Below are 21,120 nucleotides of genomic sequence, written 5' to 3'. Positions count from 1 at the left end.
TCTATGGCGTTTTGCTAGCGTTTTGCGGATTGCTGCTGCGGTTTTCAGTATAGTAGATTTCATATATTGTTACAGTAAAGCTGTTACTGAACAGCTTCTGTAACAAAACCGCCTGCAAAACCGCTCTGAACAGGCGTTTTTCAGAGCGGTTTGCGTTTTTCCTATACTTAACATTGAGGCAGAAACGCATCCGAAATCCAAAAAATGCCTCACCCAGGCATTTTTCGTTTCTGCAAAACGCCTGCCGCTCTGGTGTGCACCACCCCATTGAGATGCATTGACCAAGCAGATCCGCAGCCGCAAGCGGATCTGAAAACCCCCAAAAAGCCGCTCGGTGTGCACCAGCCCTTATTCAGATACTACTGCAGAGAAATAGACCAGCAGGGCTGCCAGGCAACTGGTATTGATTAAAAGGAAATAAACATGGCAGCCTCCATATACCTCTTACTTCAGTTCCCCTTTAACTGATGAGGAATTACAGCTTTCCTGGCAGAGAACTGAGCTACTGAGGGCAGGGGATAGATAAAAAGGTCAATAGTTCATATATATTTTAGCACTCAGAGATAAGGGACAGACTGCTTCATTGAGCTGAGATAAACCAATACATTTATATTTTTTAAGTTTCTAAACATAACATAGAACTGTAGAATATCTAAAAGTCAATTTTAGAAGTAGGAGGATAGATACAATTATTTATCTCATCAGTTTATTTTCACTTAAGTTTCACTTAAAGGGGAACTTCAGCCTAAACAAACATACTGTTATTAAGTTACATTAATTATGTTAATTAGAATAAATAGGTAATATAATCTTTTACCCACCCTGTTTTTAAAAGAACAGGCAAATGTTTGTGATTCATGGGGGCTGCCATCTTTGTCATGGGGCAGCCATCTTTTTAGTTGTAAGGAGGTGACAAGGTGCAGGAGACACAGTTTTAACTGTCCTGTGTCCTGAAAACCCCTCCCAGCTGCACACGCTAGGCTTCAAATGGCAAATTCAAAATGTAAAAAAAAAAATTGCACCAAAACAGCAGAACGAGATCAACAACATCAGAAATCCCATCATGCTTTGCACAGCATCAGGGGAAAACTGCCCGGGCAGTTTTCTTCTGTGCAGCTAAAAACGAGGCTTAGGTAAGAGAAACAAAGTTCTGATGCTGTGAAACTGTTAAAGAAACACCAGGCCTTTTCAGTGCTGCTGAGTTGATTTTTGAGGATTTCTGGAGGTTCACTTTAAAGAGACTCTGTACAGTAAAAAAAAAAAAAAAAACACTTTGGTGGACACTCACCTCGGGAGGGGGAAGCCTCAGGATCCCAATGAAGCTTCCCCCTCCCCTGTAGCTGCAGGCAATCCAGCGTTGGCTCCTCCAATTCCTCCCACAATCCTCCCCGACAAGCCTGACAAGGGAGGATTTATTTACCTCTCCGGGATGCAGCGCAGGTGCAGTAGTGGCCTTTTGTTCGGGCTAGGTGGAAATATAGCAGAGTCCGATTGAATCCACTCTACTGCGCAGGCGCAAAAGGACTCGCGTCTGCGCAGTAAAGCGGATCCATCAGGTTCGGCTATTTCCACCTATGATTAACCAGCCGGGCGGTATGGACGAGCTCAGCTCGTCCATCACCGCCGGAGGCTGCCGCTCAGGCCCTGCTGGGCCGATTTTCAACAAATAAAGAGCAGCACACGCAGCCGGCACTTTGCCAGCCGCGTGTGCTGCCCGATCGCCGCCGCTCTGCGGCGATCCGCCGCGAGCAGCGGCAAAAGAGGGTCCCCCCAGCCGCCTGAGCCCAGCGTAGCCGGAACAAAAAGTTCCGGCCAGCGCTAAGGGCTGGATCGGAGGCAGCTGACGTCAGGACGTCGGCTGACGTCCATGACGTCACTCCGCTCGTCGCTATGGCGACTATGTAAGCAAAACAAGGAAGGCCGCTCATTGCGGCCTTCCTTGTTTATTCTGGGCGCCGGAGGCGATCGGAAGAACGCCTCCGGAGCGCCCTCTAGTGTGCTTTCATGCAGCCAACTTTCAGTTGGCTGCATGAAATAGTTTTTTTTTTATTTAAAAAAAACCCTCCCGCAGCCGCCCTGGCGATCTTAATAGAACGCCAGGGTGGTTAAGGACTGATGTAGTACGAAACATGTCAGTCATGCTTGTGCCTGTGCTTGTATTATTGGATATCTCCTGAAATAAAGACTGCGGACCTTCCTTTTTCGCATATTTCCTGAGGGAAGTGCGGCTAGTGTGCCTGCGCTGAATTGCGGAAGGTAAATATTTACATCGCCGCACTTCGGGGGATCCGGACAGGCTAATGGAGGGACGAAGGAGGTAAGTATCCCCCAGAGGGATTTTTTTTTAAATTACAGATCCTCTTTAAAGAGGGTGAAATATTTAGGTTGACTTATACACAAAGTCGACTTATAGTGGAGACGGAGTATAAACACCATGCCATATCCATACCATATCATCAGATTCTCTTTCTCTAGGTTCACTTTAAGGTCGATGTAAGTTGGGAATGAAAGATGTAACAATGTACAGACTGATGTATTATTAACAGAACTCTAACAGTAAGGCTGGGTTCACATTAGCATTTTAAAATGGTCCATTCCCGGAATGGATCAGAATGGATGGGAACAGATCCAATTTTAACCTATGGATCCATTCACAATCCTCCATTTGAACGTATCCGTTCCGCACGATCTGCTGAACGGACCACAAGTTTCATCCTGCAGCAATTTTTCCATACCACTGAGCCCAGTGGAACGGAAGCTGAAGCCCTGCATTGGGGGCAGTGATTGAGAAAACTGAACGTTTCTTCACACTAGTGAAGAAACGGACTGTTCTAGCCAACAAAATCCACTTTGGTGATGGGAGTCTGGGTCGTGATGTGGGAAACGGAACGGAAACAGCTGTGTGGCAACGGACTGAAAACTGATCCGATCGACCTGTAATCAGATCTGTTTTCTCTGTTTGCCACTAAATTGCCAGTGTGAACCGAGCCTTAATGTTCCGCATGCTTCAACAATAAATTAAACTTATTTCTCTATTTTTAACAGTGTGTCAACGAGAATCGTCAATATTTTCCTAAAAGACTCAATAACCACATGGGAGGTTTTGCCCGTGAGTTTGTCTGACAACGGTAAATATTTTTCCTGCCCATATGAAACAAGTGTAGACTGTAATGTGAAACTGAAGCCCATCTGTCCGGGTTTATATGAAAAGGGCGCCTGTAAAAAAGGGTGCCTGGTGGAGCCCATATAAAAACTTTGGCTACAAAAAAGGCGCCTGGTGTAGCCCATATAAAAACTTCGGCTACAAAAAAACCTCTGGGACGTGTTAAAGGGACACTTAAGTCAAACAAAAAAAATGAGTTTTACTCACCTAGGGCTTCCAATAGCCCCCTGCAGCCCTCGCCGTCTCCCTCCGATCCTCCTGGCCCCGCCGGCAGCCACTTCCTGTTTCGGTGACAGGAGCTGACAGGCTGGGGACGCGAGTGATTCTTCGCGTTCCCAGACCCATTAGCACCCTCTATGCTGCTATATGGTTAATGATATATGCTATAGCAGCATAGATCGCACTATTGTGGCCAGGAACGGGAAGAATCACTCGCGTCCCCAGCCTGTCAGCTCCTGTCACCGAAACAGGAAGTGGCTGCCGGCGGGGCCAGGAGGATCGGAGGGAGATGGCGAGGGCACCGGACAGCTGCAGCGGGCTATTGGAAGCCCCAGGTGAGTAAAACTCATTTTTTTTTGTTTGACTTAAGTGTCCCTTTAATTACTATTCCCCCTCCAGGCCGCCATGGAAAGTGGGGGAATTAAATAATTCGGCTTCCAGCGCCTGTAGCCTATATCAAAACTCGGGCGCCCTTTTCTACACCTTGTAACCCATATTTCCAGAAATAACATTGATGTCTATGGCGGCGCCCTTTTCATACAGGCAGCTCAGGCGCCCTTTTCAACCGATATCCATCTTTTTCAGAGATCTCCTGCACAGAGATACAAGTGACATGCATCAAGCCCAGCCCAATTCATTGTGAACGCTAGACCATTCCCTTTAGACCCCTTACTTGTCCACAGCTGTCCTGCTTATAGTGATGATCGTTATCTGCTAACTACGATTATGCAAAATTACACGTCAATTTTCACAATTATGCATACACGTAATTACAAATTTGTAATTCAATTGACTTTGTGTAATCATTCGTAATTACGCATGAATTTACACGTAATTTACACCTAATTTTGTGTGGACTTTGGTGGTGAATAGCAAAGCCCCCATACATGCTATTGCTACCAAAATTGCCACATATGTTACAGAAAATATTGGACACAAGTCAAAAAAAATTTTTGTAGTTTTTGAGAAAATGGATTTTAAAATGCAAAGAAAAATGGTTTTTAAACCCAGAAAAATGAAAGTTTAAAAAACATATTTTTTTTTGTATTTTTAAAATCGATTTTCTCCAAAACTGCAAAGTCTTTTTGAACAATACTTTTTGTAGCCTGTACCCACTTTTCTTTTTAACATATGTAGCAATTGTGGTAGCAATGGCATGTATGGGGGCTTTGCTATTAACCACCAAAGTCGGCATGAAATTACCCGTAAATTCATGCGTAATTACGAATGGGACCAATTAACTACGAAATTGCTTACACTGTTCCCCTGAAACTACGCATTATGATTACGATGCGTAATTGTGTATTACGATGCGTAATTACGCACAGGCGTAATTTCTGCTCATCACTACTACTCAGTGCTCCGTGGCAGAAACCCTTGTTTGGTATCTAATGCTGGGAACACACAATACGTTTTTTGCTGTCGATTCTCCGAGTGATCTATTAGGCTGCTTTCTGTAACGATCGGTGTCAGCACGCAGAGAGAATCTGATTATTAGTGATCTGCAGTATCACCAAGAATACAGACCTATACCTGATTATGGATGATCTGCAGAATCACCAATAATACAGATATAGTACTAACCTCTGGACACCTGTATGTAATCGTGAGTGTTTGGTGTAACAGTATGACTTTGAGTAACGCACCTGCTGAGCAGGTGATCTTAGGCAGTATGGGCAATACTGCTCTTAGAGAGTACAGAAACCTCCCAGCAGCCTGAGACTCTCCAAGGGGTGGAGTCAGGCTGAAGGTAGGAAGGACCAGAGCATGAGTGACACCTGAAGGTGGATGTCGCTGACAGATCTGGAGACTATCTCTTAAGGGGAGAGATAGCTCTCGAGGTCGGGCAAGCCAGGTCGGCAACACACGCACAGACAAAGTACAAAGACAGAAAGCTGATTCGGTATCCAAGACAGGCAGGGTTTGGCAACGGAATATCAGATATGCGTGGTACCGAATCAGAGAGCAGAGGAATAGTCAGGAAAGCAATAGGTCATAACAAATATCAAACAATGCCTAGTCTTGGGTGTAAGGTCCGTGGTCTCTACACCCTGGAACTAGTCTGATGTATAACAGAATGATAACACAAGTTCCCTAGTCTTGGGTGTGAGGTCCGTGGTCTCTACACTCTGGAACTAGTCTGAGGTATAACAGAATGATAACAATAGAAGTAATCTGGCTCAGTGTGAATTCCCAGGTCCTCCTGGTTCAAACACACTGTTGGATCTGACTAAAGTCTGAGTGCTTCCACGTAGTGTTCGCAACGGCAGACAACTTGTGAGTGGCCAGCAGTAACTATATATAGAGCAGCGCTCTCTGGCGCCACCCCTAAGTGATGAACCAATGATTACCAGCTCTGAGGTCAGCTTACCAGCCTGGTCAGCTGATCTCTCCTTGGCCATCATAAAAGTTCTGCCTCTCAGCGTGCGCACGTATTCCTGAACCTATGTGCACTAACAGACTCAGCCACACCAGATGCACGCTGCTGTGTGCAACCCGCCGCGCTGGACGCGGAACCAGCCGCCTTGCTGTCCATACATGCGTGGCTTTTCCGCGTTCTTTCAGATAATCAAACGCAGGCTTCCGCGTGCAAACCTCCGCGCCGGACGCGGAATCAGCCGCCTTGCTATCAGCACACGCGGCAGCTTTTCCGCGTTCTCTCACACTTTCACAGTGGGACGTTACAGGCGCACGTTAGAGCAGCCTGTAACGCAGCCCAACGCACAGTAATGAAAAATCAATGGGCTGTTCACAGTGCCCACATTGCGTTACAGTGTAACCCTGGACGTTCTATGAAAGTGCAGCATGCTGTGCGTTATACGTGGTTTTAGCCGCGTTAGACTGTTTGCACATGCTCAGTAATGTTGTTTTATTGTTTTTTGTGTGCAGGAGAGGAGGAGGGGAGAGTCCTATTGAGCCTAGCCACATGGCTAATTAATATTCACTGCACTGCAATGCCAGTTCTCTGCCTGCTAGCAATGATTCATATGAATCATTCTCGGTTCTCTGCCTGCTAGCAATGATTCATATGAATCATTGCCGGTTCTCTGCCTGCTAGCAATGATTCATATGAATCATTCTTGGTTCTCTTCCTGCTAGCAATGATTCATATGAATCATTGCCGGTTCTCTGCTTGCTAGCAATGATTCATATGAATCATTCTCGGTTCTCTGCCTGCTAGCAATGATTCATATGAATCATTGCCGGTTCTCTGCATGCTATCAATGATTCATATGACTCATTCTCGGTTCTCTGCCTGCTAGCAATGATTCATATGAATCATTGCCGGTTCTCTGCCTGCTAGCAATGATTCATATGAATCATTGCCGGTTCTCTGCCTGCTAGCAATGATTCATATGAATCATTCTCGGTTCTCTTCCTGCTAGCAATGATTCATATGAATCATTGCCGGTTCTCTGCTTGCTAGCAATGATTCATATGAATCATTCTCGGTTCTCTGCCTGCTAGCAATGATTCATATGAATCATTGCCGGTTCTCTGCATGCTAGCAATGATTCATATGACTCATTCTCGGTTCTCTGCCTGCTAGCAATGATTCATATGAATCATTGCCGATTCTCTGCCTGCTAGCAATGATTCATGTGAATCATTCTCGGTTCTCTGCCTGCTAGCAATGATTCATATGAATCATTCTCGGTTCTCTCCCTGCTATGAATCGATGCCGGTTCTCTGCCTGCTAGCAATGATTCATATGAATCATTGCCGATTCTCTGCCTGCTAGCAATGATTCATATGAATCATTCTCGGTTCTCTGCCTGCTAGCAATGATTCATATGAATCATTTTCGGTTCTCTCCCTGCTCGCAATAATTCATATGAATCATTGCCGGTTCTCTGCCTGCTAGCAATGATTCATATGAATCATTGCCGGTTCTCTGCCTGCTAGCAATGATTCATACGAATCATTCTCGGTTTTCTGCCTGCTAGCAATGATTCATATGAATCATTCTCGGTTCTTTCCCTGCTAGTAATGATTCATATGAATCATTGCCGGTTCTCTGCCTGCTAGCAATGATTCATATGAATCATTGCTGGTTCTCTGCCTGCTAGCAATGATTCATATGAATCATTCTCACTTCTCTGCCTGCTAGCAATGATTCATATGAATCATTCTTGGTTCTCTCCCTGCTAGCAATGATTCGTATGAATCATTGCCGGTTCTCTGCCTGCTAGCAATGATTCATATGAATCATTGCCGGTTCTCTGCCTGCTAGCAATGATTCATATGAATCATTCTCGGTTTTCTGCCTGCTAGCAATGATTCATATGAATCATTCTCGGTTCTCTCCCTGCTAGTAATGATTCATATGAATCATTGCCGGTTATCTGCCTGCTAGCAATGATTCATATGAATCATTGCCGGTTCTATCGAACGAAAACGGCGCACCAAGAGCCACATAACGCGGCTCTATGTAGCGCCCACCTTTAGCACCACCATGCGTTGCATTAGGGGAACGTTATGCGACCTTAACGTCCCCTGCAACGCAACGTCCCACTGTGTAAAAACCCTTGAACATTCGATTCCCTGCTCGATTCTCTTATCCTCCACTCGTTTTTCTTATCTTTTTTTCCATTCATTTCTATGAGAAATCGAGCGGAAAAGAATCGAGCGGAGAATCGGACATGACAGAGTTTTATCTATCGAAGGCATCTATCAGAACGATCTGCCGCGAAAACAAAACGTGTGTTCCCAGCATAAGTGTGGATGTTTCCAGGGAACATAACATTAAGAGAGCAGCCCCTGTGATTGCAGGAGGGCCCAGAGCAGTGAGGGGCCTCCAACTAATAACCTTCACTCCCTCTGATACAGTGGGTCCATCCCCCAGGTCAGGTGTTTATTTGTTCGTTTTTTTTTAGATCAGGTGTTTTTGTGGCTACACTTGTTATGGGTGTGAAGGTCGTGATGATATTTCCAAAAAAGGTTTGCACACCTGGTTCCTTGTGTATGGTATAATTCAGGATCAGGTCGAAGTTGCCGCCTGTGGGTTGTAATGCAGCATTACGGTAACATCCAAGATAAGGTTTGTGTTTTTCTTTGCAGGAATCTGTGTGGGACAACCACATAATATCCAGGTCTTCCAGAAGTTCTTCATTGACCTCAGGCTTCCAAATGCTGCTGTCAGGAATGAGAAGGTGGAGATATGGGCCAATCTTTATAACTATGAATACAGGGACCTTAGAGTAAGTGACTCCACCTCCTACCATCAGCAGGTTGATGGACTGTGCTCACCTTCCAATTTGATCCACGGTGTCTTACCTCCTGCCTGAGCTCCGAATATTTCATTCATCGAGATTGTCTTTTCCTGTCTAAGCTCTGGGTACCAAGCCTTAAAGGACAACTGTAGTGAGAAGAATATGAAGGCTGCCATATTTATCTCCTTTTAAACAATCTATGTGGCTGCAGTAATATCTGAATCACACCAGGAACAAGCATGCAGCTAATCTAGTCAAATCCAGTGTCGGACTGGGAGGTGGAAAACCTGAGGAAATCCACCTGCTGGCCAAGTAGCAGAAACCCTGTGTTATCATTCCCAATAGAAACCTGTAGCACTACCAAGTCTTCAGTGTGAGCGCTATGACCCGTAGTAGTACGGCTGCGCTGGGCCGGCGGTGCTTGTCCTTGATGGCGCGCCTGTTGCCGGGCACTTTCTGCGCATGTGTGTGACGTCATGAGTGACGTCACGCTCATGCGCAAAGAGTGCCCGGCAACAGGCGCTACTCAAAAACTGTTTTTGTTCCCGGGCGCTGAAAACCCTAGCTACGCCTCTGCAGGATAATTAATGTAAACTTGGGTTTCCTGAATAATTTGGTACATTTTCCTTTGTGTCATTGGCGAGTATTTTAGTAAAACTAAAATAAAAAAGTACGGTGCTTGGCTACCTTTTTTAAAGTAAATCTGCAGCTAAATTTAAAAAACAAACAAACAGATACTTATCTAAGGAGAGGGAAGGCTCTGGATCTTAATCTTCCAGTTCCTCTCACAGTCCCCCCCGTTCCAGTGCTGGGTTGTCAGTTCACATCTCCCACCACGGGAGGCTTCGGAAGTCTTTGGGAGCCCAGAATGCTCCTGAGCTCACGCTCAATATGGAGCAGCCCATATTTAGGAGCAATTAGGCTCCCAAAGACTTCCGAACCCTTAGGCAGCAGCGACGAGCAGTCTACGACCAGTGCTGAGTCTCCGTGAGGAGAACAGGAATGTTCCGTAGGTGAGAATCTGTTTTTTTTTTTTTTTTCCGTAAGCTAGCTTCAGACTCCCTTTATCCTCTTCAGGACCACAGGCTTTACCCCCCCCCCCTCCCTCCTAAAGACCTGGCCATTTTTCACAAAAATGGCCACTGCAGCTTTAAGGGCTCGCTGCAGGGCTGTACAACTCAGTACACAAGTGCTTCCCCCCCCCTCCTTTTCTCCCCACCACCAGAGCTCTCTGTTGGTGGGGTCTGATCGCTCCCCCAATGTTTGTTTGTTTTTTAATAAATATTTATGTTTATTTTGTAATTTTTATTACAATTTTTTCCCTCTTCCCCCCCACCAGCCAGCAAAGATTGCAACGGTGATCAGAGACCTCCTACATCGTGTCCTATTAAGGACAAGAAAAAGAGGTTACATTCATTTGTGTGCTTAGATGTAGGGCTGTGCAGCACGCTAACAAAGCTGCACAGCCTAGTATAGTAAAATATGGCCTGGTCACTAGGGGGGTGTAAGCCTGTGGTCCTGAAGTGGTTAATCAGCAGTTGGGAGACTCTTGTGAATCTGATTAGCCCTGTGCTATGTTCTGGTTTAGCTCAAGTGGAGCTCAAGCTCTAGGGCAAAAACTTGTTCCAATCCAAAGTAAAAATTCATTCTCACCTCTACTTGAGATAGATAAGCTCATCACCTTGTATCCTCCATGTCTGTCTTTGTTTTGTGTGGCTTAGGTACGTGTACAATGGTCTTACAATGAAGCATTTTGCAGCCCCAGCACTGCTAGACGCAAATCTCACCAGTATGTGACCTTAAAACCCTCTTCATCTGTGGCTGTACCATTCACCATCGTTCCTCTTTCCTTGGGATATCACAACGTGGAAGTGAAGGTGGCTGTGGATGGAGAATATGTTTCAGATGGTGTGAGGAAGAAGCTGAACGTTGTGGTAAGAAACCAACCTAAAGCTGAAAAGTAGCCTAATGCACAGGTGGAGCTCACTGTGACATGAGACACACAATGTGACACGAAGACACACAAAGGGGTCAATTCATAAAAGGATGTGCGGGAAAAAAATCGTGTCGGTAAAATACTGCATTGTGTGCTAATTCATAAAAATCTTTCCAGATGCGATAGAAGTGCAGGGATTTGCCGAACTAAGCTGGCGGTAATATGAGAAGCTGCCTGAGTTGTTACATTTGCAGAGACAGCATTACAATAAAAGAGGCATCTCCAACTTCCCTTTAGATGTGCATTTTTTGTTATACTGCCTCTGCTTGCCCTGAATCTGCGCTTAATCTGTCTATTAGTCTTTCTAAACAATCTATTTAAATACCACAGCTTAGAAGGACTTCAAGGAATGTTACACATGCAGGCTTTCTGATGTCAAATACATCTAAACACAAGTACCCAAGAGGTTAAAAAACACAGCCTGGGGTATTCAGGGAAGCCTTTTGCTCTGCTCTCCCCGCTGCTACCTGGGAGATCTGTCTCCATTAACTTTGCTGTTATCCGCTCCCTTATCACCTCTTCAAAGCAGGCAGTATTCTCTGTGTCATTACCGCTTGCTCTAATCTTTATGAATTGACATTTACTGACGTACTGGAGGTGTTCACCGCACAAGGCGGTAATTTACCTTATTGCTCGGGAATGTCAGCTTTTCATGCGGAAACATCTTTTATGAATTGACATTTTGCTAAGTGTTCAGTAAAGTCAGCTCATGTTTTCAGCATTACTGCATGCGGTGCTGTGCGCGATGTGTGGGCGCAAACCACCTAACGCCCTGGTTTGTGCCCACAAAGTGATAAGGCTCACTGACCGGCTTAGCACCGGTTAGTAAATCAAGGCCACAGTGTCTTTGTGTTGTGTCACACACATTGTAATGTAAATGAACACAGTAGCAGTTACGACTGAAGTTTTGCGGTGGCGATAATTCACAGGAACAGGACCGCCTGCAGTTAATGTTACCCGCATTGCTAAGGAAGCAATGCGTGTAATAAGGTAGGCACACTCCTTACATGGCAACAAACGCTGCTATGTAAGGTGTGCATAGCAAGCACTACAGCACATTAAGCTGTGCTGCTTTAGCAGCGCAGCTTGATAAATCAGGCCCCTAAATCTCAGAATGAAACGCCCCTTCTTACCCTGACAGCCTTAAAAAGAACCCAAGGTGTGGATATGGGGGGCAGATGGGCAGGGCCGGCCCGCCCATGAGGCGGGGTGAGGCGGGTTCCTCAGGCGGCAGGCAGTGGAGGGGCGGCACCAGATGACGTGGCTGTGATAGCGGGGGGGGGGGGGGAGCCAGAGCCGCGGTGAGGGCAGCCCGACCTCTCCCTCCCTCTCCCCGGGCCGCTCTCCATGCTCCCCCTCGGACTGTAGGCAGCAGAGTTAGCGCGCAGGGAAGCGCTGCTGTACACAGCTATTACTCACCTCCCTGGATCCGATCGCCGCTCCCGCCCTGCTGGTCTCCTCTCTGCCTAGCCGGCTGATACACACGCGGCTGCTTCCTGTGTAAACAGGAAGCAGCGTGTGTATCAGCAGCGGCTACATTGCAGAGAGGAGACCAGCAGGGAGCGGCGATCGAAGCCAGGTAGGTGAGTAACAGCTGTGTACAGCAGCGCTTCCCTGCGCGCTAACTCTGCTGCCTGCAGTCCGAGGGGGGAGCATGGTGAGCGGCCCGGGGAGAGGGAGGGAGAGGTCGGGCTGCCCTCACCGCGGCTCCGGCTCCCCCCTCCGCCATTATAAGGGGGCACCTACCTACTTAACCTATACTGGGCAAGCTACCTATCTATCCTATACTGGGGGGCACCTACCTAATCTAACCTATACTGGGGGAAGCTACCTAACTATCCTATACTGGGGGGCACCTACCTAATCTAACCTGTACTGGGGGCTGCTACCTATCTATCCTATACTGGGGGGCACCTACCTAATCTAACCTGTACTGGGGGCAGCTACCTATCTATCCTATACTGGGGAGCACCTACCTAATCTAACCTATACTGGGGGAAGCTACCTAACTATCCTATACTGGGGGGCACCTACCTAATCTAACCTGTACTGGGGGCAGCTACCGATCTATCCTATACTGGGGGGCACCTACCTAATCTAACCTATACTGGGGGCCAGCTACCTATCTATCCTAAACTGGGGGGCAGCTACCTATCTAACCTATACTGGGGGGCACCTACCTATCTAACCTATACTGGGGGGCAGCTACCTATCTAACCTATACTGGGGGGCAGCTACCTATCTAACCTATAATGGGGGGCAGCTACCTATCTAACCTATACTGGGGGGCAGCTACCTATCTATCCTATACTGGAGGGCAGCTACCTATCTAACCTATACTGGGGGGCAGCTACCTATCTAACCTACACTGGGGGGCAGCTACCTATCTAATCTATGCTGGGGGGCAGCTACCTATCTATCCTATACTGGGGGGCACCTACCTAATCTAACCTGTACTGGGGGCAGCTACCTATCTATCCTATACTGGGGGGCACCTACCTAATCTAACCTGTACTGGGGGGCAGCTACCTATCTAACCTATGCTGGGGGGCAGCTACCTGTCTAACCTATGCTGGGGGCAGCTACCTATCTAATCTATACTGGGGGCACCTACCTAATCTAACCTGTACTGGGGGCACCTACCTAATCTAACCTATACTGAAGGGCAGTGACCTAATCTAACCTATACTGGGGGGAAGCTACCTATCTAACCTATACTGGGGGCACTTATCTAACCTGCATTGGGGGCACCTACCTACCTAGCTAGCCTATACAGGTGGCAACTATACTGGCTACCTATACTGGGGGCACCTACCTAACTAACCTATACTGGGGGTACCTACCTATCTAACCTATGCTGGGGGCAACTATACTGGCTACCTATATTGGAGGCACCTACCTAGCTAACCTGTACTGGGGGCACCTACTTATCTAACTTATACCGGGGCGGGGGGGGGGGGGTGCCTGCCTATCTAACATATACTGGGGGCAACTATACTGGCTACCTATACTGGAGGCAACTACCTGGCTAACCTATACTGGGGGCAACTTTACTGGCTCACCCATGCCTGGCCACCTATACTCGGGGGGGGGGGGGGGGGGACCTATAGCTGGTTACCTATACCGGGGGGGGGGGACGCAATTTTTACACCCTCGCCCTGGGTGGATTTTAGCCTAGAAACTGCACTGTTGCTGCCGGCCTCCGAGTCCGACGACTCCGAGCTCTGCAGCCTCTCCTGTCTCCTCCAAGGCTGCACGCTGGTGACGCTGCCTAGTGCCTAAGCCTGCTGATTTGATGGCGGCGGCTGCCGCCCGCTCTGCTGCCCTGGCTGCGGTTGATTGTCATGGTCAGTCGCTGAGCAGCGAGCGCCGCCGACGTGACCGTGCCGATGATGATGATGAGGCTGGCTGGCTGCCGCCGGCCGCCGCTCACTGGGCCAGCGCGAGATCCCTCAGATCCGAGATGGAGCATGCCCGCCGCAGACCGCAGCCGTCTGTCTCCTGCCAGTGCAGGATGCATGCTGGATGCGGATGCCCGCCCTTCGCCGCCGCCAGACCCGGAGGGAGACCCAATCCCTGGTGAGTCAGTCACTCACTTTGCTGCGTCACTCAGGCTTTCCTTCACGGACACGGTCGGTTGTGTGGGGGATGTAATGTTATGTAGAAATATTGGGGGGGGGGGGAGTGGGGGGCGCCTTTACGATCTTTGCCTCAGGCAGCAGAAAGTCCAGGACCGGCCCTGCAGATGGGACATGGAGCCATGTTCTCTGCCTAATGACATGGCTCTGTGTCCCCCAACCGCCGTTCTGTGTTCTCTGCCCCCCACCACCGTGCTATAGCCCCCCGAGTTTAGGGACAAGATTTGTCGCTAACTCGGAGGTAAATAGAGGGGAGAGGAATTTCCTAATTAAAACGCCCGCCAGGGGCGTTCTTGCAGGGCTTCCTGAGCTGCCACTGGGCAGATCTCTCTCCCTGGCCGCGCCTCCTGCTGCTCCCCCACCTCCCTGCACGCTATGAGAGACAACACAGTCTCTCAGCGCAGCTACGTGACCACCCAAGTGAAAGTGGGCTACTGCAGCCAACGGAAGCGGCGGTTTTTGTGGCTACCTGATTCGCTCATTTTTTTAACCCACCTCTGGTTCTCGTTAAGCTGCTCCAATTCGCATTACAGGGTAATCCCTCCTCCTCCATAGCGACACTAAGGCTCGGTCACACCTGAGGTAACCATTTCTTATTCCCCACATGCAGAATCGCATCAGATGTGACAGCCCATGTTAACCACTTAAGGACCGCATGATTTATCTACTATCTGTGCTGGGTGGGCTCTGCAGCCCCCAGCACAGATCAGATTTCAGGCAGGGCGACCAGACTCCCCCCTCCCCCTTTTTTCCCCACTAGCGAGATGTCCTGCTGGGGGGGTCTGATTGCCGCTGGGCTGTGTGGCCTAGCGGGGGGGCTCCTCAAATCTTCCCTCCGCAGCGCTATCCCCCCCTCCCTCTCCTTCTCTCCCTCCCCTTCTCTCCCCTGGGCGGTACAGGACGGCGAAGGGGAGGGCTTCAGCCTATCAGATGGCGGCGATCCCCGGCCAAGCAGAGGCCGGGGATCACCGCTGTGACAGCAGCTCCGTACGAGGTAAACACCGGGGATTTCTTCCCCGCGTGTTTACATTTCACCTGCGAGCCGCGATCGGAGGCTCGCAGGCTGTTCATGGAGGCACCCGCCATGGAAATTCACAAACGACCAGCCGCTGCTTATCGGCGTTGGCTGGTCGTTAAGTGGTTAAAGTGCGCCTGAAATGAGAGTGACATGAAGGCTGCCATATTTATTTCCTGTTAAACAATGCCAGTTGCCTGGCAGCCCTGCTGATCTTTCTTGCCTCAGTAGTGTCTGAATAATTTGCAGCTAACATACAATGTAGCCCCACCCATATCCTCTCTACCAACCTCACAACACTCCATCCAACTACATATACTAACATCTCCATATCCCTCTGCTATGTTTGGTAAATGGGCACGTCCCTCCATTGCAAATACACAGTCAGGTGAGAGCGGCTGGCTCTCCCTGTAATGTTCTACTGTACTGACTATAAATCTATATTAACTAGTTGCTGCACTGTGGACGGTATATCTACGCCCTGCAAGACTTCATCTGAAGTCCCAGGGACATAGATATTAGTCTATCGTGGTGATCGCCGCTCTGCTTGCTCTGGTGCACAATACTTTCGTGTATAGATCAGTGACAGTTTCCATTCACTGTTCTAAGTCTCCGATATCAATGAAAACTGGCATCAATGAGATGCCAACATACTCTGATTAAAATGAAAGATAGTATGCAACGTTACTTCCTGTAACACGTGTATGCAGTCAAGAGTAAATAATCAGAATAAAGTGTGAAGGACATCTAAGTGGCCAAAAAGTAAAATTATACCTAACAACATCCCAATACAGAAAAATACATATAATATATATTAATTAACTCCTTACCTCTTCTCCAACAGCTACCAAAATTTAAAACATTAATTAAAAAGTGACATTAAAAAAAATACATTAATAGGTAACTTAGGAACTACACTTTTTTTAATACGGTTGTCAAGTGTGTTTATTTGGGGCGGGGGGTTGCAAATAAGAGCTTGTAATTAGTGATGGGCGCAAAACTGAAAAAAATACACAATACACAAATATGGTCGCCAGACGTTGTGATGGGGACATAATTTAAACAGTGTAATAACTGGGACAAAGACGCAAATAAAATATGTGGGTTTTAATCATGGTAGTATGTATGATTTTAAAACTATAATGGCTAAAATCTGAGAAAAAATATTTTTTCCACACATTTTTATTTTTTTCCAATTAAAATGAATAAAATAATTCTAAGCATAGTATATGGATGGAAATAAAGCCTAATTGGTAGTGGAAAAAAAACAAATATAAATAATTTAGTTGTGATGAGCAGTGATAAAGTTATTGGTGATTGAAAGGAAGGAGCGCTGAAAGGTAAAAATTGCTCTGGTCCTCAAGGGGAAAAAATTCTCAGTGGTCAACTAGTTAAATGGTTTATGTTTGATATAAAAGTAACTATGAAAAAGTGATGTGATTTACAGAATGTAAAATCTATTGTTACATCTTCTATCTTACAAAACAGCCCTCCCCCACTGAGGCACGGAAGGAGAAGCAATGTAATAAATTTGACCTGTCAGTGAACGCTCAGGAAGAACATTTGGGTGAGTATTTGTTCTTGAAGGAGATGTGTAAGTTTGTGATTGAGATTAAAATACCTGACTGATTCCATGATTTCAGTGTCAGGGACTATTAAGGTGGCCCTACTCTTATAGATTTGCAGCAGATTGAAGTGCATTATTGCACCATTCAATCCAATGCAACTCTATGGGCCATTGATTGATCTGTTGCCAGCAGCCAAATCGACCCAGATTTCGCCGTCCAGACCGATAGAGCAAATGGACTCTATAGAATCGATCGATCAATTGATGGCTGAAATCGACCAGTGTATGGGCCCCTTAAGTGCATTATTCGACCATTAGATCCAATGCAACTCTATGCGCCATCGATCTGCTGCCAGCAGCAGATTGACCTAGATCTTCCATCCTGTCAGAGAGATCAAATTAATCGAAATCGGGCACAAATCGATCGATCAAAAGATTTGAAAGAATCAATTTCTGATCGATCGACCGATTCCATAGAATTGATCTATGGCTGAAATCGACCAGTGTATGGGCCCCTTTACACTGGTCTATTTCAGCCATCGATCGATTTTATAGAATTGATCCATTGATCAGAAATTGATCCTATCGAATTAGCCAATCTATCGGTTTGTGGCCGATTTTGATCGATTAGATCTATCTGACTGGATGGAAAATGTAGGTCGATGATCCAATAATGCATTTAGCTCGATTTCCAATAGATTTAATTCTGAAATGTATTGGAAATCCGTTCATAGTGTGTGGCACACATCAGATATATTCCTGTCAGGTTCGACTTGACAGGCATCTGACAGAAATCTATCTGATGGTAGAATCTGCTGCAAATCTTTAAGTGTATGGCCACCTTTAATGTGACCCTGAAATTAAAATGAGTATGTAAAGTTAAAGTACTTAATTAAAAGTTACTACAGTGAAAAAGGTCAGAACTTCCAGTACTTCCAGAGATTGAAGGATATGCTTTCTCCTGCGGCGGTGAGCAGAGACTGGCTTGGGACTGCAGAAAGCCATGGCGTACACTCTATGCTGTATCACACTTAGAGAGCCACAGATTCTACCTACAGCGGTCTTGAGCCGGTTAAAGTAGATCTGAAAGTTTATATTATTTTTTTATAAAAGGATTGAAATCTTTGAAGTGTTAACTTTCCCATTCATGACTAAGCTACAGAGTTCCAAACTGCGAACAGTTGATACAAGCTGATATGAAGGGCAGCACGGTGGCATAGCGGTTATCGCTCTCGCCTTGCAGTGCTGGGTCTCTGTATCAAATCCCATATCTGCACAGAGTTCGTATCTCTCTGTGTCTACGTGGGTTTTCTCTAGGCATTCTGGTTTCCTCCCTCATTCAAAAAACATACAGATAAGTTCATTGGCTTCCCCCTAAATTGGCCCTAGACTATGATACATGCACTACAAGATACATACATAGACATATAACTATGGTAGGGATTAGATTGCGAGCTCCTCTGAGGGACAGTTAACCACTTGCCGACCGCGCACTCATACCGCGCGTCAGCAAAGTGGCAGCTGCAGGACCAGCGACGCAGTTCTGCGTCGCCGGCTGCAGGCTAATTATTTAGGAAGCAGCCGCTCGCGCGAGCGGCTGCTTCCTGTCAATTCACGGCGGGGGGCTCCGTGAATAGCCTGCGGGCCGCCGATCGCGGCTCGCAGGCTAAATGTAAACACAAGCGGAAATAATCCGCTTTGTTTACATTGTACGGCGCTGCTGTAAGGCAGATCGGCGATCCTCGGCCAATCAGCGGCCGGGGATCGCCGCCATGTGACAGGGGACGTCCTGTTACAGGCTGCACAGGACGGATAGCGTCCTGTGCAGCCCCGATCACCAGGGGGCCAGGTAGGAGAGGGGGAAGCGGAATTTCACCGCGGAGGGGGGCTTTGAGGTGCCCCCCCGCCAGCCACACACAGGCAGGAGAGATCGGACCCCCCCAGCACATCATCCCCCTAGTGGGGAAAAAAGGGGGGTGATCTGATCTCTCTGCCTGGTGTTTGATCGTGCTGGGGGCTGTAGAGCCCACCCAGCACAGATCACAGAATTCAACGCTGGTCCTTAAGGGGGGGTAAAGGGTGGGTCCTCAAGTGGTTAAGTGACATGACTATGTACTTTGCACAACACTGCGGAAGATGTCGCACTATATAAATGCTAACAATAATAATAGTAAAATAATACCTGCAGTGATAGCAGTTATCACACTTCAGTGAATAAGGCTCTGTATGTGTCTGTATGTGTGAAAACAGGCACCATTTATCACAGAAGCTAATGTAATTGATAGAGAAAATGCTCCCAGTGCTTCACTGCTGTCAGTTGTTATCTGCATGGGGAAAACACATTCAAGTATGCACTAGCCAATTAAAGGGGCACTACAGTGAAAAACTGTAAAATGTAAAATATGTGCAAACATATACAAATAAAAAGTACGTTTTTTCCAGAGTAAAATGAGCCATAAATTACTTTTCTCCTATGTTGCTGTCACTTACAGTAGGTTGTAGAAATCTGACAGAAGTGACAGGTTTTGGACTAGTCCATCTCTTTATATGGGATTCTCAGGGATATATTTATTTTCAAAAGCACTTAGTGAATGGCAGTTGCTCTGTCCAACTGCCAAAAAACTGTGTAGCGAGCAGGGAAGCTGGCCAGCATCATTGTTTAAATCCTTTTTTAAGGGAATATCTTTATACAGAATAAAAGCCTTGCTGAGAATCCCCTATGACGAGATGGACTAGTCCAAAACCTGTCACTTCTGTCAGATTTCTTCTACCTACTGTAAGTGACAGCAACATAGGAGAAAAGTAATTTATGGCTCATTTTACTCTGGAAAAAAGTACTTCTTATTTGTCTGTTTGCACACATTTTAAATTTTACAATTTTTCGCCATAGTGTCCCTTTAATTAACATTGGTTCTCAATTTTCCTGTACGGAAAGCACACAAACACACAAGTGTACCCCCAGCCTGAGGACAGGACAACATGGTGAGATCAGGTGTAGCAGCTGGGACAGACATGTCCCCGAGTGAGTCTCTGTTTTCTGCATAGTGTGACCTGCCGTGAGTGTAGCAGCAAGCCTGTGTTCAGCCTATGAGGGCAATGCCACTTGTGGAAGTCATCTTGTATAACACTGACATCTTCTGCAGCACTTTACAGATCATCTAGTCATGTCACAGACTGTCCTCAAAAGAGCTCACAGACAGTCTAATCCTATCATAGTCTAATATCCCTACAATATTACTATTATGTATTTATATAGCTCTGACATCTGCAGCACTTTACAGTAGTGATGAATGTATTCAGCTAATTAAGATTATGTGTAACGCTCGGTGGGCGCAGAGAGTATCTGATTACCGGTGATCTGCAGTATCACCGGAAATACAGATATATACCAGATTATAAGTGATCTGCAGTCTCACTGATAATCCGATATACAAACTAACCTCTGTTCGCCTGAGTAGAGTGTAGTGTTAGGTGTAACAGTAACACTTAGAGGACTAGGCCTCAGTGCCGCAAGAAGTACTGCACAGATTCCTTCCGCAGACCTGAGCTCTCCAAGACGGGAGGAGTCAGACTGACAGTAGGAAGGACAGACTGGAAGTAACCTTCAGGAGGAAGGGTTACTAACAGAGCGAGGAACCGCCTCTAACAGTAAGGTCGGTTCTCGAGGTCGGACAAGCCAGGTCGTACACACACGGACAGATAAAGTACAAGATCAGGAGGCAAAGGCGGAGTCAAAGTACAGGCAGGGTTCAGCAACGGGGTATCAGAAATATCGGGGTACAAAATCAGGAGGCAGAAGCAGAGTCAAGGAACGAGCCGGGGTTCGGCAACAGAGTATCAGAAATATCGAGGTGCAAGATCAGAGTTCAGGAGGATAGTCAAGGCAGGCAATAGGTCAAAACAGATAATCACAATCAAACTAGTACTTTAGCTATCAAATAATCTAGCTAAGTGTAGGATTACAGCTCCAGCTGGTCCCGGCACACTTGCGGATCTGACTACGGATCTGGGTGCTCCCACATATGTGATCGCAACGCCAGACAAGGAGCAAGTGAACAGCCAGCAGTATATATAGCCAGATGTCCCCCCAGCACCACCCTAAGTGCTGGACCAATGAGGACTGGAGCTAGAGTCAGCTGACCAGCCTGATCAGCTGACTCCCTCCTGATTACCATAAAACTTTTGCCTGAGTGCGCGCGCGCGCGTCACTCTACCCACAGAGGGACTACGAGTCCCAGCCACAGCAGCCCCGCTCTGCGGTGTCTCCGCAGCGGGGATATGCGGACCAACCGCCGCGTCAGACGCGGCG

At 47.0% G+C, this 21,120-nt stretch overlaps 1 protein-coding gene across 1 annotated transcript in view; it reads left to right on the top strand.

The window, feature by feature from the left end:
* The window catches only part of LOC137562618 (A.superbus venom factor 1-like), a 231,262-nt gene that overhangs the window by 131,405 nt on the left and 78,737 nt on the right, over window positions 1-21,120 (top strand). The window contains exons 19-22 of the mRNA XM_068274131.1: window positions 3,046-3,128; window positions 8,444-8,583; window positions 10,317-10,529; window positions 16,733-16,811. Coding sequence (XP_068130232.1) covers window positions 3,046-3,128; window positions 8,444-8,583; window positions 10,317-10,529; window positions 16,733-16,811 — 515 coding nt within the window. The remainder of the gene's footprint in view (window positions 1-3,045; window positions 3,129-8,443; window positions 8,584-10,316; window positions 10,530-16,732; window positions 16,812-21,120) is intronic.

This window comes from Hyperolius riggenbachi, chromosome 3 (assembly GCF_040937935.1).
Source record: "Hyperolius riggenbachi isolate aHypRig1 chromosome 3, aHypRig1.pri, whole genome shotgun sequence".
Classification (NCBI taxonomy): domain Eukaryota; kingdom Metazoa; phylum Chordata; class Amphibia; order Anura; family Hyperoliidae; genus Hyperolius; species Hyperolius riggenbachi.
The sequence above is the reverse complement of the archived record's forward strand: the minus strand, read 5'-3'. Positions and strand labels throughout refer to the sequence as shown.